Source organism: Gopherus flavomarginatus, chromosome 5 (genome assembly GCF_025201925.1).
Source record: "Gopherus flavomarginatus isolate rGopFla2 chromosome 5, rGopFla2.mat.asm, whole genome shotgun sequence".
In the NCBI taxonomy this organism is placed as follows: Eukaryota; Metazoa; Chordata; order Testudines; family Testudinidae; genus Gopherus; species Gopherus flavomarginatus.
The window spans coordinates 135,694,072-135,713,182 of NC_066621.1; the positions used below are offsets into that span (position 1 = coordinate 135,694,072).

The 19,111-nt window shown below is 37.9% G+C and overlaps 2 protein-coding genes across 5 annotated transcripts in view; one reads left to right on the forward strand and one right to left on the reverse strand.

Moving 5' to 3' along the window:
* CCNK (cyclin K) overlaps positions 1-11,172 on the forward strand; it is a 31,385-nt gene extending 20,213 nt beyond the window's left edge. For both annotated transcript variants that reach the window (XM_050954167.1, XM_050954166.1), the window contains exons 9-11: positions 4,861-4,894; positions 5,708-5,779; positions 9,822-11,172. In XM_050954167.1, coding sequence (XP_050810124.1) covers positions 4,861-4,894; positions 5,708-5,779; positions 9,822-10,429 — 714 coding nt within the window. In that variant the 3' untranslated portion in view covers positions 10,430-11,172. The remainder of the gene's footprint in view (positions 1-4,860; positions 4,895-5,707; positions 5,780-9,821) is intronic.
* A 195-nt stretch (positions 11,173-11,367) lies between these two features.
* CCDC85C (coiled-coil domain containing 85C) overlaps positions 11,368-19,111 on the reverse strand; it is a 161,233-nt gene continuing 153,489 nt past the window's right edge. For all 3 annotated transcript variants that reach the window (XM_050954219.1, XM_050954218.1, XM_050954217.1), the window contains 2 exons: positions 16,360-16,458; positions 11,368-14,963 (listed from right to left, as the gene is read on the reverse strand). In XM_050954219.1, coding sequence (XP_050810176.1) covers positions 14,874-14,963; positions 16,360-16,458 — 189 coding nt within the window. In that variant the 3' untranslated portion in view covers positions 11,368-14,873. The remainder of the gene's footprint in view (positions 14,964-16,359; positions 16,459-19,111) is intronic.

The following is a 19,111-nucleotide window of genomic DNA, read 5'->3' on the forward strand; positions in this document are numbered from 1 at the left end:
TGTGTAATCTTAGATTTTACACAGAATGTTATTTACTGCTGAAGCAAAGTCACATCTGCAGTGGAACATGGCAGCACTGTTGGACCATTGCACATTTGCAGGATATGGTAGTTGAAGATGGAAAATAAAGAATACCAAATTCAGTTGAAACTTTAGGGGGAATTTTAGGTAGCCAGAATGTATTTGCTGCTCGCTCTCTCCCTCCAACCCCCCCAAAAAGAAAAAAAAATGGTTTCATTGCACATTGTCTTCTTGCGTTGTTGGGTCTTGAGGGCAGGACCTTTTTTATATTTGTCTGTGAGAAGTATGTAGTAATCAGTTGGCACTATGGAAATAATGAAAACACAAACTGGAATCTGACCATATATAACTTTTGCAAAAATGCCAAGGAACTTTTGTCTGCAAATAGTCTAGGTATTTGTTTTAGGTCTTTCTTAAAAGAATGCATCTTCAGTAGCTTTAGGCTTCCAATCCCATGCTGAGGCATGAATTCATGAATTAACTTTGGAGGAACGAGAGTATACTTACTGAATCAGCATGATTTCCTGCAGCACCTGGAGTTTTCTTCAGTCTCATAAGTATTAAGCAGGCTTGATCTTGCTTAGTTGGAGATCTGATGAGGATGGTATCTGAGCCCACCTAACAGCAACCTAGAGTGTAAACGGATGCAGAAGTGAGACTAATAAACCGAGATAATTTGCAGAGCGAGGTTAAAAAAAAAAAAAAGACATCTAAAGCCTATAAAAAGTTAGACATGTAAAGATGTGGGGGTTGTGGCAGGAGAATGCAATAGCGCAGATTAGATAATGCTTTATGTACCAAATTTATTCTATGTTAGGAAATTCATGACTTGGAAGCAATAAGGTGCATAGTGCTTAGAGGATTTATTCATAGTTTGTACCCCAAAAACATTTTAAGTTAAACCTTACTAAGAGATTCTACCAGTGTTTGTAAATAGGAAATTGCATGACTGCCTCGTAAGATGTTATGGGAGAAATGTGTATATTCCTCAGAGCCAGATGTTCCACTTTGTCAATCATCATAGCTCAATTGAAGACAATAAAGATATGGAAATTTACATGAGCTGAGGAGATGGTCCCTGGTTTATAAAACCTTTCCAAATGCCTGTTGTCTAAATCTGGCACCTTCTAAACTGTCGGTGGGGAAGACCATTTTGAAAGTTCAGCTGATTACAGTCTCTGTATCCAATAATCTCTCCCATTGTTATTTTACTGAAGAAAAACTACCTTAAATGGTAAAACTAAAATATATGTTATTGGGGACTGATACATTTTGTATTGAAGATGTAAAATTTTCAAAAATACAGGTGCACATACAGTAGAACCTCAGAGTTACAAACATCTTTGGAATGGAGGTTGCTCATAACTCTGAACAAACGATTATGGTTGTTCCTTTTCAAAAGTTTACAACTGAACAGTGGCTTAATACAGCTTTAAACTTTACTATGCAGAAGAAAAAAGATGCTTTTAAACATCTTAATTTAAATGAAAAAGGCACAGAAAGTTTCCTTAACTTGTCAAATCTTTTTTTAAACTTGCCCTTTATATTTTTAGTAGTTTGTTTAAAGCGGCACCGTACTGTACTTCCAGTTCCAAATGAGGGGTGTGGTGACTAGTCAGTTCATAACTCTGAGGTTCTACTGTATGTTGCAGGATTGCCTCATATAAAGCTGCCGATGAACTCTTCTCAAACTTCAAATACTATAATAGAAAAAAATATTACTATGGAACATGGGATATTGGTCAGCAACACAACTAAATAGCCAATTAAAAAAAAAATCTCCATAAACAGATTTTAGTAATCTTTGCTAGAAGAGGTAATATCTTACATGGAAGAATGGCTAAAAGGATTTTCAGTGATTTACTGAAGGAAAAAGATTACACTTGCTGACATGACTGGAAAAAGCACTTTGGTAGGCTTTTTTGACACGTGGTACATACTGCTTTTACATAAACAACTAGTCACAGATCTTATTAGTGTGAAATTTTGTCTGACCCATTTTATTAACTGACTCCTCCATCAGCTGCTTTCACTTACTCCATAGTGATGGGGCATCTTGGTGAATTATTTTCGCAAGATTAGACTTTGTGACTAAATACAGAGTAACCTAATAAAATGGAATTTGGTCGCTGCTTGAAGTGATCATTTGACTCATTAGAGCAAACAATTTCAGAAGTCATCTCCATGATGGTCAAGGGGGAATCACTTCAGATTTAAAATGGCTTCTTTGATTTCACATGTAGGGAAGAACTTTTCATTTTGTGTGTCACTTTAGTGCTAATGAAGAATTAAAACGTGGATCATCATTTGGCATCAGTTAAAGCTGCTTGATCTGTTGGGTATTAAAATGCAGAATAAAACTATCTACCCTGGCAAAGTGGAATTATTGCTGCTTTGCATATATGTGATATGGAAAACTAGTGATTTCACAGTTTATTAACAATGTAGGTTGTGCTGCAACTTGGCCTGGAGCTTCATAGAGATTTAAAGTCATGCTTCCTGCCCCAGGGAGTGTCCCATCTAAATTAAACAGAAATGAGGTTAGCCAAGGGAAAGGAGGGATGTGAAGTAAGGCAAATAAGTCATTGCAGAGTAAGAAAATCATAAGTTCTGATACCTAAACACAGACTAAAGTAGGGCAAAGTGGAGGAATTACACTGCACAGGAGTAGAAAACTGGTGGAAAGCAAGGCGAAAGTAAATTTTTCAGACAAGGTTTGGAGAGGATAGTGAGGATAATTGCTACACAGGGATGTTATAACAGGCATAGGGTGTAGGATAAGAGTAGAATTAAAGTTAGCTTAAGTTTAGTTAAGGATATACTGTGTGTTGTAATGAGGGCCCCCATCAGCAAGTAAAAGAAGGTAATAAGAATAAGTAGTATTACTAGTAGTGTGGGAAGGATGTATGGTTTCAAAAGTAACTAATAAAATAAAGAGCGGCAGTAACAAGACAAAGAAAAACTGTCATAAAAAAAACCAGCCCAAACCTTCCCACTGTTCTTCTGGTAAGCAAGGAGTGGGGGAGAAAATAAGTGAAGAAAGGGGGCTGTAAATCTTATGAGGATTAAGACTGGAACTAAGGGTCAGTTGTCTCAAGTTGATTTATAGCTGAAGTCAGCAAGCAGTGACCTCACTTGTTTGTTATGGTTATAAAAAGTAAACCCCTAATACCTGTCTGACCATGCTGGAGCCAATCAATATGGGTCTAAGCATGGGCCTAGCCCATTTGTAAGCATCTTGATCAAATGCTTATAAATGTTTTGGTACTGGCTGGATGTAGTAAATTGCTTATTAGTTAGGCTTTTTAGGCATTTTTAGAGCAATTGGATAAATACCCTTTGGCCTTTGGATTTAATAAAGGAATTTGTGTTAAATTAGTGTTAGATGGTTTCCCTTATTGATGTTTATAATTTCACATATTAATTATTCAGACATTTTGGCAAATCTCTAGAGACAACATTTTTATGAGGTTATAGAATTATTTACCTCTAAAGTAAGCTGTAAGAAAGACTTTAATTTAGTTCCAACTCCAAAGAAATTGCAGTGTTTACTTAATGACATTAGTCAAGTTAAATTCTTTGCGCAAGATCCTGCAGTTATTGGGAGGAAATGTGTTTGCAGGGTTAAAGAAAGCAGAATATCACCATTTGTGTCTTGGAGACAGTACAGACTTCCACTTACAGGGCAGCATGGCTCAGGATAGACTTCAGGAATGTAGTTGTCTGCATTTGTGAAGTATTGGTGCAGAAGTTTTGGTGGATTTTACAGGAGCTCTGTAACTTGGCTGATTCTGCTAAGGAATTTAATTTCTTGATAAGCTTTTGTGCTCATTAAATTCCTGTTAGATTTACTGAACTTCTTAAACTACATTGGCTTGAGATGGCTGGTGCAGGATAGGTAGGAAGCCTACAAGTGTATACTTTAGTCTGCAAGAAAGTTTATAAAACTAAAAGGAATTCAGACAAATGAAAATACATTTGCAGTTTCTACACCAAGCCACTTTGTGGTAGAATGTTCCAAAAGAAAGTCGTGTCAAAGTGAAAACATTTGATTTTCTCACTCCCATGTCTATAAAACATTTCTCATTCACTCTGAATTTAGTGTGCGCCCACGTTCTGTGCTGTTACAATAATACTTGGCTCTTACATAGTGTTTTCTAGCTGAGGATTTTAAAGTGCTTTACAAAGGGAAATACTTCTTTCATTATCCTACTGACTGGGTAACTGAAGTATAAAGAGGTGAAATGACTTGCCAAAGTTCACACAACAGGTCAGAGGCAGAGCCAGAAATAGAGCCTACGTCTCCACGACTTCCCGGTCAGCACTCTGTCCACTGCACCATGATGCTTCTTCAGTAGATTACAAATAAATTAATTTAGATGTGAATATTAAATGACAAGAATTACAAAGGCAGCTCTGTGTTCACACACAGTAGGTACGTTTTTCAAACTCTTCACTCTCTCACATTCTTAACCATCAACTCTCCTACCCAAATCAAGTTACCCACTTCATATTGCCTGATTCAACGCTCTTTGTGTGTAGAGTTTCTTTTGAAAGCCTTGGAAAATCACAGGCCTTTTAGTTTAAAAATAAATAAATAAATAAAGGTTTAGGGCTTGTCTAGACCACAGTTCTCTCACTCGAATTGGAAACAGATTTAGTTAAATTGATGCAAAGCCCGTGCATGTACCAGGCCTTAATAAACTGCATCCTATTAGTATTAGCAGTATGTGTTCGCTAATTATGTTTTCATTTTTGAATTATTCAGATTTTATAATGTATAGTTCTGGAGATTGATGTGAATTTTGTTTGTTTTTTTTTGTTGTTTTTGATCAATAGGCTGTATCTCCCAAAGAAGAAACCAAGGCATCAGGTAGATATTGTATTTTTTTAATATATATATATTACATCTTTCACTTTTTTAATAAACAAAACTGTTTGCCAGAATAACTAATTCACTGCACCTTCTAAAATTGCTTCTAGGTCTGGAAATTATCCTGTTTGGTCTTGATTATGCAAGCTTAAATATAGACCTTCCAATTAAAAAAAGGGTTATTTTTTTATTTGTGGAAGTACAGAATAATTGTTCCTAAAGCATAGTCCCTTTATGAGTATACAAGTAGGCTGCTTAGTAGAACTAACAATTACTATTATAAAAGCTCCATCTCCATTATAACTTAAGAGCGTAGCCAATTACTGGCATGGCTTGCAGTCTGTACCCAAACATAGCATAGTTAATTCTTGGTAACTGCAGTTAACCACATTTTTCTTTTGTCACAGAGTTAGGCCAACACATTTGTCTTCCAGTTTCCACTTTGTAAAAGTTATTTTGCTGTATACCCCAACTGTATCTATGTAACAAGTTTGGCTAGTTCTTTCTTTTTCCATCTCTGTAGTAAAGTAACCATGTCTCCGTTTATAAAATCATGGTTAAAAGTTGTGGGTAGACCCTAATAATAAACTAACGTGTGATGCTAGATTTCAGTTAGATTATTTAAATGTCATACTGTGGTAATGCCTAGAGTCTCCAAACAAGTCGGGGCCCCACTTTACACAGCACAGTATAAACATAATAAAATAATCTTTTTCCCAAAACCCATTCTGGATTTCTGGTCTTAGTATGCTGATGGAGCCATAACTAAACTTACATTTTTGTTGATGGGGCTTCCAAATTCATTTTTTTCAGAACCACCACCATCTAAAATTCCTAAAATTGAGACATCTCATCCACCAATACCCCCTGTGCACCCACCTCCAGGTAAGGTTTTATTAAGAGTTAATTCCCAGCATGCTATTCTTATTGGATCTTTTGGAGTTAAGTGCTGGACCTTGTTCTTCTGTTACTGTGGGCTAAAAGTGTCATGTTGGTTTGAATAAAATTAATTGTAGTATGAAAGGTAATGAAATATTTGATAGTGTAATTAGAACAATGAGTGCATTAGTGAGATAATAGCCAGAAGACTTCTTTGAACCTCCCAAACAGTCTGTTTTGCTCTGCCATACTTGAGGTTATGTACTAGATTGGTCTGAGATGGTGATATCAAAGCTGATTTAGGACAAGTTACGGAAAATTTCAGGCCAAAAGGAATTTGAAAATATTAATTGAAAAAGCAAGGTTATGACTTGCGATTTCACCTTTAACTTTAATGGGCACTACCTTTGTAACCTTGAATCTACAAGTTTACAAAGTATTCTGTGCCAGTTTTGATAGTCTGTGGAGAAACATATGAAGCAGCTGAAAATGTACAGAATCATAAAAATGTAGGGCTGGAAGAAACCTTGAGAGGTTCTCCTGTAATTGAAGGGATACCTACAACATCCTTGACAGGTATTCGTCTAACCTGTTATTAAAAACCTCCAATGACAGGGATTCCACAACCTTCCTTGGTAACCTACTTGAGAATAAAATAGGGGCTGGTTCCTCTACAATTCAGTATAGTGAATAGATCTGCTTCTCCACTGTCATAAAACAGTGGACACTTCTTTTGAAGGTGGGTATGTGCAGCTGTGATGCACATATCAGATTTATATAAATTATTTACGGTAGTCCTCACACTTAATTGAAATTTTATACAGGAAAGGGGAAAAATGCTGATCCTGTTCCTCTTTATATTACAAAGTACACACACTGCCACTGTGTTCTTCTGTCTCTTGTTGTCCCCTGTTAGGAGCTGTCATTTTTGGTTGCATTATATAGCACACACTATAAAATATTTATGTCATATCTCAGGGTCAGTGGAAGGACAGCTAATGTATCAAGGCACTGGAAGCACAGTGCTACAATTTCTTTCACAAACATATGGCATTTTGGAGTATTACAGGGTTCCTTGGCAGATCAAGCCCTCTTTAAGGAAATCAGCCAAGGAAAAGAACATCCTCTTACTGGTTGGCACTGTATAAGAATTAGAAACTATGTTCAGGTGTGTATTCTAAAGAGATATTACATGTGGGATTGTTTGAGGCAATTTGAAGCTACTGCCTGATGCTATCATGGCACCTGTCACCCTTTTATGAAGACCATATAATATTTAATTATTCTGTGTATTACCACTCCAACTATGAACTCCTTAAAAATTCAGCATTTCCTACAACAATTGTGATGGAATAGGAACTTTCATTCATCCTATTTTCAGTTACTCGCAAATTGTAAACTTCAGATCTGTCATGGACTTAGCCCTTCATGAGGAAGAGTCAGGTGTCTGAAACCTTTTTGCAAATAAAGTTTTAACTAACTGAAAAAAAATATGCTGGCCATGCAAGGTTTTATTTATTTTTCATATCACTTGTAAGCTGATGTAGGAAATCTCTTCAAGTGTCAAATTCAAGAACTGACAGTGCAGCTCTTCAAAGGCAGATGTATTAATCTGCAACACTGGCTCCTGGGTAAAAATCCTACTATTGGTTGTAGTTGTGTCAAAATGGTGATCTTCACAAAGGGCTAGAAGTTGTGGGCAAGAGAGAGAAGCATGGTAAATTATAATAAGGACATAGGAACAACAAGATGGGGACAATAAGACAGTGGGAATCTGCTCAACATCTGAGATGTGTATACACAAATGCAAAGGAGTATCGTGGGTATATTACCAGGAGTTTCATAAGTAAGACATGGAGGTTATTGTCCTGTTCTACTTGGCCCCGATGAAGCTTCAGCTGGAGTATTGTATCCAGTTTTGGGCACCACACTTTAGGAAAGATGTGGGCAGACTGGAGAGAGCCCCAAAGAGAGCAACAAAAATAATGAGTTTTAAAAACATGACCTTTGAGGACAGGTGAGAATACTGCACGTGGTTTTAGTCTTGAGAAGAGAAAGGGGGAGGGAGAAGAGGAACTTGATAGTCTTAAAATAGGTTAGGGCTGTTACAGAGAGAATGGTGATGGATTATTCTACAGCCAAAGGGCAATATGTGCAGGCTTGTCCATCTCAGCTTTCTTTTGCATTGTCATTTTAGTTCAACTGTTGGACGGTGGTGAAGGGGCAGCTCTGCAAACCTGCCCTATACAGCTTTTTCAGTGAAAAGATGTTTTGTACCTTGTTATAAAAGTGAACTATTCTGTGTACAAACAGGACATGTGCCTTAGCTTTGTGTAACAAGTTTATTTCCATCAGTCAAGCATTTTAAAACTCACTACTGGGGATTCTGAAGATACTACCATTTGGTCCTATCATGGAGAACATTGGTCTACCCTTAGTTCAAACCAGCTTTGATCTGATTTTTAACTTCCCCCAACTTTTGTCCAATCAACTTGAAGTTTCATGGGTGTGATCTTGTGCCAGATTAAGATTTTTTTTGTTTTGGGGGGTAGGGAAAGGGAATAATAGAAATTAGACAAAAGTGTTTGTGAGAGGAATGCTCAGATGAAATGACCCAAATTTTGTAACTCTTTCCTAATGCTTGTCTGTTTCACGGTCTCAAATCTCTGTAGCCCTTGCATGTGGAATGATTGCACTTAGAAACTAATATTCTGGTTGGGTTTTTTTCCACTGCCTCTGCTCTTTAGCTGATTTTTCTTTGCATCTAGCTTTTGGGACATGTGGGGCTTATTGTAAGGCAGAAAGCCACATATAAAGTGCTGTTGCTGTCAGCAGGCTGGTTGACCAGATATTCTCGAATGTAGTTAGCGTTCAGTCATGTAGAACCCAACAGACCAGGGCTCACCGTGAGCCTGGTCTTTCTGCAAGCTGGCATTGTGTGCATATTCTTACAAGGTACCTGAAGATAATTTAGAAAAATAGACCTGGTGATAAGAAACGTTAAATTGCAAAGTAACACATTTTATTTTAGGTGGTTATAGATCAGCATAGACAGGAATGAGCTTTGTGTTGCATCTTTTCTTTTCTTAGCAGACCTAAGGTTCATGTTTGCTTACATGGAGGTGGTCAAAACAGTAGCATATACTGTGACCTTTTGTAAACTTTCCCATAATCTTAGTAGCCTCAATCAGCTCAGTAAGTTCTAACACAGGAATCAAAACTGGTGCAGAAATTCAAATCCCAACTCATCAAAAGAATTCTTTTCATTGTATCACATTTGTTTCCTAGAGTAGTTAAAAGATGTTGAAGGTAACGTCAGCACAGGCATTTGGTGGCTTTGTTCCTAAGCATCTGCTGGACTGGATGGATTCAGACACAACTGTGTATCTGTACTGGTCATAGAACAATATTGAACAATCTCAACAGTGTGGAAGGAATAAATATTAAGAATAATGAAGGTTTCAGAGTAGCAGCCGTGTTAGTCTGTATCCGCAAAAAGAACAGGAGTACTTGTGGTACCTTAGGGACTAACAAATTTGTTTGAGCATAAGCTTTTGTGGGCGACAGCCCACTTCATCGGATGCATAGAATATTCTCACACCTCTTGTCAAACTGTCTGTAATGGGCTATCTTGATTATCACTACAAAAGTTTTTTCTCTTAATTAATTAGCCTCTTAAAGTTGGTAGGACAACTCCCACCTTTTCATGTTCTCTGTATGTGTATGTATATCTCCTTACTATATGTTCCATTCTATGCATCCGTTGAAGTGGGCTGTAGTCCACGAAAGCTTATGCTCAAATAAATTTGTTAGTCTCTAAGACTAATAAAGTTAATTTTCACTGTGGGGTATCTACTGTTTCTTCTGTGTTTTGACCTTAGAAGCTTTTATTGCATGTGATTTCCAAATATTTTAGCTGCAGAACAAACAGGAAGAGAGCAGGCTACTATGTGCAACATATAAACATTTTAAGAAAAACATAGCAGTGTGGGTAGTACTTATTGCTGTGCTACAGAAAAGTAAATTAAGCTTTTTTTGTCTGTTGCAGACCGTAAGCTTCCTTTGACAACTGCAGTTTCAATGGGAGAAGCAGAGCAAAGTACTACAGCAGACTCTGTAGACATACCAAAGGTCCAGATTCCTCCTCCAGCTCATCCTGCACCCGTACATCAGCCACCACCTATGCCTCATCGTCCTCCACCGCCTCCACCTTCCAGCTACATAACTGGGATGTCCACTACAAATTCTTACATGTCAGGGGAAGGTTATCAGAGTCTTCAGTCAATGATGAAAACCGAAGGACCAACCTATGGAGCTTTGCCACCAGCTTATGGACCACCAACTCACTTACCGTATCATCCTCACGTGTATCCTCCTAACCCTCCTCCACCTGTTCCTCCACCTCCGCCTACATCATTTCCACCCCCTAATATCCCACCACCTACTCCTGGGTACCCTCCTCCACCTACGTACAATCCTAACTTCCCACCTCCACGACTGCCTCCAACTCATCCACCTCCAGGGCTGGGAATGCCACCAGCCAATTATCCCCCTCCCACAGTTCCCCCTGGTGGACAACCACCAGTACCACCTCCAATACCACCACCTGTTATGCCACCTGTTGCAGGACTTGGACGTGCTACATGGATGAGATAGCATGAGAATTGTGTACAAATATCTTTTAATTTTGAGGAATAGTTTAAAAGGCAGAATAATTGAGCAGCAACCATATTGTAAAGATAAATAGGAAATTAATTTGTATAATGTAGATTCTGGTATAGTATATAAAGACATGGAACAGTGAAATGGAATCTTAGTTGACCTACTTGCAGTATTGTTAATGGCAAGATATATAGGCTTTTAATATAGACATGGCAGAGATAAATAAAAATCTAAATTTATACATTTGATTTAAAACTAAATTGTCTGACTAAATTGTCTTGAGTTATTCCAGCACTGGATTACTTTGTACTAGTGACTTTAACCAGCCATATTGGCTCATTTATATCGGTAAGAAGTAAATTTTCTTCTAGAAATCAGTGCCTACTTTTGAGTATCAGAATAGTCAGATATCCTGTAGTTCCATCTAGAGTGTTAATGAAAATGAACTTTTTTTTTAAAGTAGCTCTCACAGCTACTTTATTTAATATGTATATATTTACAACCCCCAGCTGACATAAATCATTTTGAGATGTTTGCCTTGCTAATATTTTTGTTTTGGAATGAACTGTCTTGAAAAATTAAGTATGTTTACACCTATTTGCAAATTCCTGTACATAAATATATATATTTTCTAAGTGTGAAAGTCTGAATGTAACAACATACTGTGATTTACACTTGGGTTATAAATAGGACTGCTTCATTCACTTGTACCCAAATAAAATTGAATCTGAATTTAATGGATTTTCCAAGTTATTTCAAAATCTTTTTTTCCCCAGTAGCTCTACATAGTCTGTGTCCCTAAAATTACTGTTCATGTTTATACTGCTGCAAGAGGAAATCTTATTCTATGTAGGTGTTTTACACCTCAGACTAACTCACTGTAAGAATATTTCAGCAGTGTTCTATCAGAATTTCAAAGCATCACAGCTCACTTACAAAGAATGTACTTTATTTTATTCAACTGAAAGTATACACTATCACAATCTCATACTTCATTTTTACTAAAATATTTCAAATGAATGTTTTACACATCAAAAAAATCTCCCCTCGCCCCCAAGTGATTCAATAAAAGGTATAAATGCGTGCTAATTTCTAAAGATTTTGCTATGTACACAACAGTGGGTGCTAATTTATTCCAGTTTCTTTTGTAAATCATATGCAGGAGGACTGTAAGATCACAGGTTTAACAGAAATCAAACTTCAAACTGATTTCCCAAAGCAGTTCAAATAGACTTTCCCCACATTATGAAAAATATACAATTTTATCACTTTACGGTCATGCACTTTGAAAAAGATCAGTAGTACTTTTTCCTCACCCAGTTTTTAAAAAGATAAAAGGTCACTTTAACACTGATTTATATCTAATAATATTTGGATAAAAATGTGCCATTCTCAAGGGTGGACTCAGCAGTCTTATTAAAGGTGCAACGCGCCTCCTGAAGTTGGTTACACCACAGCATTTCAAAATGCCTGTTTCACTCAAAGAGAACTTAAGAGCCTGGTTCTGCTTTCCTAAAGCAAGCAAAACTCCATTTGAAGTCAATGGAAGCTTCATTTGTCTCAGGGCTGCAGAATTTGGAGCCTCTAAATAGACTGGGGACAGTAGCCCCATGCATATCAACTTAATGGCCACCATTTTGGGGAGGGTTTCCCTCAAACTTACTATACAAAGTTTTTCAGGTCGTTTTCACAGTAGACCTAGAGCATAGTAAAGAGTGAATTGAAATGTGCATATAAAACATCTTTTTAGACAACTGAAAGTTTAGCACCCAAGTCATTCTGTAATGTCATTGAGTGTCTTTTTTCCCCCCAAGAAGACACTTCTTTTTTTAGCTCAAATGGAGCTAAATACAAAGAGTAGCAAACTTTAAAAAAAATACACGCAGCACTAACTTCCATGTACTTCTATAAAATCAATAATGCACATCTTGCATTTGGGGCTTATGCTGCCAAGTAGAATCATACAAAATATAGTTTTACCCTACTAGTATAAAGGATCCTTCAGTGGTTTAACTAAAAAGACTGGCCCATACAACATGCCTCACGTTTAGTGCTGTTTCCCCTTTAGTTAAGAGTTTGAGGTCTGCAGATGAAACCAGAATATGGACAACGCTTCAAGCCAAAAAATGGCATGTGATAGATATAGCTGATTAAGAGTAAATTTGGATGAGTAGGTCAGAGCCAGTAAGAGACAGGCTAGTTTTAGCTCTCAGTCCTGTTGAGAGGGAGGGATCATTAAATGCTTATTTGTTAGTCTAATCTACTTAGAGACCAGCAAGCACATTATCAATACAATCAACACTCTACAGGCTTTACTGGCAACACTTCTGCTGCTTTAGTTGAAATTTGCTGAAGTAAATCAATTCTGCTCCCTAACAATCCAGAGTTTGGACACTGGGATAATTACAATGGCCTGTCAGGTAGATGGATTGAGCAGCCATATATACATTTTATAGCTCAGAGGGGAAATTAAAACTTTCTTTGCTGCCTTACTTTGGAAGGAAAAAATCATGTTTTTCCCCTCTCCTTTATATGAAGGAAACAGTTGAGCAAGAAAGAAAAGAAACTGATGGGTAATATAGAAAGTAATAGGCTGAAAATGGTCAAAATGAAAAGCTAGGAAGAGGAAATTCAGAATGCTCTAGAGGTCAACTCTTAAAAGGTAACCAGTGTGCCATTTTCTAGGCTAGTTTCTGCCAGGCTACACAGACTGCATAAACCTAGTATAGAGTTACAGTTTGTCAGCTCAATAGTGGCTGATACAGCTGAGGTACGCTTTAGGGGGAAGTGAACTGCTGTTGAGGGAGTTTCTAATAACTCACTGATCTCAGCTACCAGGGCCCATTCTTATTCTACAGTGACTTACTGCTTACTTTTTTTTTTTTTTGTTTATATTCCTGTTTCTTTATTGCTCAATCCTGCAAATTCCTTACTCGGGCAAGTAGGCTCATTAGACAGTGGGACTATTCACTTGTGTTAGAACCTGCAGGACTGACAGTTATTTGTAGGTGCTTCATGCTAATCAGAGTCAAGAACTCAGCTAATGCAAAACAATTGTATCTAATCATAACAACCTCCAACTGCATTTAGGTAACTGACTGATTTTTCTAAAGTGGCAACATCTGAAGTCATTAAAGCTTCAAACTAAGCACCAAAACCAATGCCATTTTTGAAGAGGTGGCATTGAATCTACATGCACCTATTAAGATTATTTTATTTTACACAGGCAGGTTTACTAACTGAGTCCAGTTTCCTGTAGACTATTGGAGGGGAAAGGGAAAGAACATCTCGGGAAATATGGGGCCAGATCTTGTGACAAGATGGAACCGAAAGGGGTCAACTCAACCTCTTACTACAGCTCCACAAGCAGCTACTCCACAATACCAAAATATGTCTCGTTATTTTTATATACAGCAGTTAGAAGGAAAAAACACTCCATTTTGGTTTAACAAAAATAAAGCTTAAATGGCAGCAACAGCCTCATTTGACAGCTTCTGTTGATATAGAATTTAGGCAGCTTTGAATGGCTGTTGCTTTGATTACATCACAAAGTAACCAATTTTGTTCAGTATTTCAACAAGGACATTTAAAAAAATCCTTATAATGTGAGTGAATGTCAAGACAAACACTAGGATCCCAGAGAGAAACTCCTCTTGTCGAAACGGTAAGCCATATTGCTGGGAAAGATGTCCTTACTTAAGTATTTAACAGTAAGAGCTTTACAAGAACAGTGTTACCATATTCATAGTGGATTGTGGCTAAATGACTTGAAATTATTCACATTATGACTGCAGTATCATTTGTTCCATTAAAATCACATCACTAGCAGCTGAAATGGAGGCTCAGGCTATTCTGCATACCTGATATGGACCTGTGTCATGGTCAATACGGTACAACATACAAGGTGCTTTCAGTGTTTTATCATTCCACAAAGTATTTTATATGACAGCTTTTGAAAATAGTTGCATATCATCCTCCACAAATAAGGACCTCCAAGCAGTTTTAGCAGCTCAGTAAAGGGACAGCCAATAAGCCACCTGATTATGATTCTTGTTTCCTTGGGAGAATCCAAAAATATGCTGCATAGAGCCACCTGCCTAGTTATGAATCAATGAGCAGATGGACAGAAGCAATACAAAATAACTTCTCCAGGTTAGGGTTCCATTTTTCCTCCTAGAAATTCTCTTGTTAGGTAATTCTACATAGAGACCATACAACAAAGCAGGTTTGCACTACAATACAAGTGACACAAGTCTGCGGTTATAGGATGGTTAACCCATTTAACATTGGTTCCAGATCATAGCCTGGAGGCTAAGCCTTTAGCTGCCATATTTACACTATAGACAGTTGCAAAAAAAAATCCAAACTGGCTGCTAGAAACAGCTCTCTTCCTCTCTGATTCTTTATAGAGTTGCTTCTAGTTTTCAGTGTGACGTTCCTACAATGGCCCCTTGAACTGGTTTCCTGAAAGGTGTTGCCTGATGGATGGTTTGGAACTTGCTGCATCACCCAACTTTCGCCAGACAACCTGTGAGAAAGGAGGGGAAAGATTGCAGTTGATGAGTTACATTATTTGTCTGGAAGTCAAAATAGGCAGGTTTCCAAACCACAGTTGCAGTTCTACACGTGACCATTAGATGGCACTTATGCACTAAATTACATGTTCTGCAGGGGATTAACTATAGTGTTTGTATATTCAGGAATTTTAAAGTTTTTTTTAAACCCTGTTTTTTGACGGGGTGGGGTTAGGTAGGGCAAATTTGGAGCTAGCTCCTTAAATTTGTTCATGCTTTGGGTGGGGAAAGGAAGAAAATCCACAATGAACAGTTTCTGATCTTCCTGCCCAACATCACTTTTTTAAAAATTAAGTCATCAAAATAGTACATTCATATTTTCCATAAATAAAATCGTATCACATTTTTGCACTGATGTGCCATTCCAGTAGTTTTGAAACACACCATCACCAACCTATTCAAAAATTTTGCAGAGAGTTTTGCTTCCTCCGCAATTCTCGTGCACGAAAAAGGCCCACTGATATTCTGCCTTGCAATATGGATTTCAAAGAGGATACGCCACAGGACTCCCTGCTATGGGAAACACTGCACTGTCAAGCAGAAAATCCTCTCAAACACGTGACTCTCAGCTTGAGCAATGTTTTAACAGCAATACAAAGCTCACTTTTCATCCACAGTGTGTACCCAAGTCATTTTTCTTATTAGATCATTCTGCCTGGAATAAAAGATAGATAGTAGAGCAGCAGTAGCAAGCAGCCACACCTCAGCCAGAGCAAAGTTCTGGCACAAATGCTCAGTTTATAATATGTAGCAACCTCTGTATACAATGTGGTTGCTAGGCCAAACATGTTAGCGGGTGCCAAAAATCATATGTAATCACACCTACTGGATTCAAACAAGAGGATTCTAATTCTGACATCAGATTATGGTCACTCAATTTCTATGACTTTACCCTTAAACAAATAAATTAAGGCAAAAGGACTAACCTATGCTTTTAATCAACCATATAATTCTCAGGGACATCCAGGGGACCTTTGCCTACAAATCAAGATCAATACACAGGGCTGAAAATTGAAACCTCCTAGCCAGGTAAAGACAGTTGCATAACTGTCAATCAGCCCTAATAGGATAAGCCACTCTCTCCCAGGAAATGAGTGGGGCAGGTGGTGTTTGTATCCTTTAAGGCAGCTCAGCCCTAGGTTTCTTCTGTGCAAATGCATCAAATTAAGTATTCAGGTATTTGATATTTGGCTCCTGCCCGTACAGAATTTAGCGGAGCTTCAATTTAGTTTTCCTGATGACTGAATTTCTCTGTGGGTTTCAAACAAGGCTGACACACAGAACAGATGCTACAAAACATTAGGACCAAAATGACACTATAAAAATATTACAAATAAAAAGAGTTATTACATTGCACATTTCACGAACAATTGCTTTCTCCTTTTCACTCAGGTCTTCTTCATAGTTATCTTGCATTTGCCTGTCCAAATTTTCATGGACTTCAAGGACCTACAAACAAACAAATTGCCAAAATATTATACTTCTCAAAGATCAATTACATCTTCTGCAAGAACACTAGCTAGTATTTAAAATGACATGGCCTGCCACATCCCCAATCCTGTAAACTGCTGCTCCCACAAAGAGATGCATTCCCTTCAATAAGTGCAGCACTCAAGCCATGGACTATCAGGGACAGGAGCAGAGCTTTAGCACTTGTCTACACCTACTTTACCTACGTTGGTTTGAAACTGCTATAGTTAAAGCAGCGAGAATGCAGTTCTACCAGGTAAAGATGCTCATATCAGTATAGCTTAGTCCCATGAGTGCGCATTAATAAACTATACTGTTATAAGACTCCATTATACCTGCATCCATATTAAGGGTTGTCCTGCTTTAACTATACCTGTAAACAAATCACACCCCTAACTAAAGAAGTTAAGTTGGTACAAAAAAACCTTTGTGCAAGAGTGGACCAGGCCTTCCAATGTAAACTCCTCAAGGCAGGGACTGTCTCCTCCTATGTGAATGTAATCAGTTTAATTCTCTCTCTTGTAACATCACACGTGTAAACGTTTGCAGGCCTGGGGGCCTTAGCCATTCATTTTCTCCTACTGTACCGGTGGGTCTTTTACACAGCAACAAGGGAGAGAAAAGCATTTTCAAATAGGAAAATCTGATTGGAAAAAAACAAAAATTGGCAGGGGGCTCAGGGAAAAGTGGGATATCTGAAGTTACTTGTAACTCATTTTCTTGACTCACTGCCTCCCATCCAGTTGACAATGTCTTATTAAAATCGAATTATTTTTATGTATAAAAACCTGATTTTAGATAATGCTTAGAGGTTGCTAAAAAGGGTTTTTCCTTTTCTCTGATGTCCAAATTGTAGGGTTCATGGTATTAAACCCACCTGCCTTTATAGGTGGAGACACCCAAAAATAGCACCAATATATTAAAAACCTTCTAAAACATTTTTAAATTAGCTTTTTCTGTCAAATCTGTTGCATGAATAATAGCACAGCATGGGAGGACACTAAACAGTCATTTTACTGACGTGTTTGGAATGACCTACATAACTCATTCATGGCTTTGTTACTCACACAACATGCTCAGACTGCACCTCAGACTCCTGGAAATAAGATTTTTAAACCACTCACCATGTTGCCTCTTTTTTATGCTAAAGGAATACACATACAACACATACACTCTTACAGCAGGTATATTTGTGTGTGCATAAGTGTAAGCATGCAAATGAACTACAGGATTAGATTCATTACAAGGATGGATTTCACTCATGAAGCATCCAGCACTGACCACTGCTAGAAACAGGATAGTAGCCTAGATTATTCATTGGTTAGTTCAAGCACAGAAATCCTGCTGTATGCTAAATGTTTCAGTTATAAAACTAGGTCATTCTCTTAGGGCCCTTAACCTACTTTTTAAAATGTACCAACCACTAGTTTAACCAATATATCTGGGACCAGTGGAATTTGTGCACAAACATTAACTTTACCTAGATTAACCTTTTTAATGGAGCATGTGAAAGACATACCAGCCCTGACAAATAAAATGTCTATTTTTCTATTAAAAAGAAATGAATTGATTAATTATAGATCCAGCTGGACTCACACTTTGAATAAGCTTGTTTGGAAACAGTACGCCTCTGACTCTCAGCTGTGAAAGCAACACAACCTATACAATCAAATCCCAGTGCAGACCACCAGAAATATCTTGCTATAAAGCAAACTTTGACTGTATCCACAGGGTAAATGTCCAGGGCAACTCTGGGGTAGATTAATTAAAACGTCCATATCTGATTCTATCAGTCAGCGATCTTTCAGGTACATGCAGGGCAGGCCAGAGGATTCAGGGGGGCTTGGGGCAAAGCAGTTTCGGGGGCCCCTTCCATAAAAAAAAGTGCAATACTATACAATACTATATTCTCATGGGGGTCCCTGCGGGGTCCGGCGCAAATTGCCCAACTTGCTCCACACCCACGGGCGGCCCTGGGAAAAATAAACCTTCTGCATCTCAGCACAAACCCAATTTCGAGAAAACTTCTTTACAAGGTATCACTGGTTCTCAGCACCAGCTAGTGCTAAAAGGCACTAAAGCTCATTAAAAGGGTTGGACAAATATTTTCCATCAAAACTTTTTCTGGATCGAAAACTAGCGGTTTTTAAAAAGCAGAAAAAAATCACAGACAATGTCTGCTTTCTTTCAAAATTTGTTGTGGTTTTTTTTAATTGAAAAGCTGAAATTAGTCTGCTAAAACCTGAATATGGTTTGGGGTTTCAGAAGTGTGTGGCCAAATATTTGCTGCTTGCTGTGTTTGATTGTTTAAAGAAACAATAAAAAATTCTGCTTAAAAAACAAAAACAAAAACTTTTGAACCACCTCAGCTTGTGACCAAACGCCTGAGCCCATCCAGTCAGATCTTTCCAGGTTTCTGATACTCTGCTGGCTTCCTTGACTCATATCTGTCTCTATAACTTTGGGTTCATTTAGGTTAGAACATAAGAACAGTTATATTGGGTCAAACCAAAGGTCCATCCGGCCCAGTATCCTGTCTACTGACAATGGCCAATGCCAAGTGCCCCAGAGGGAGTAAACCTAAAGCTAATGATCAAATCATCTCTCTCCTGCCATGCATCTCCACCCTCTG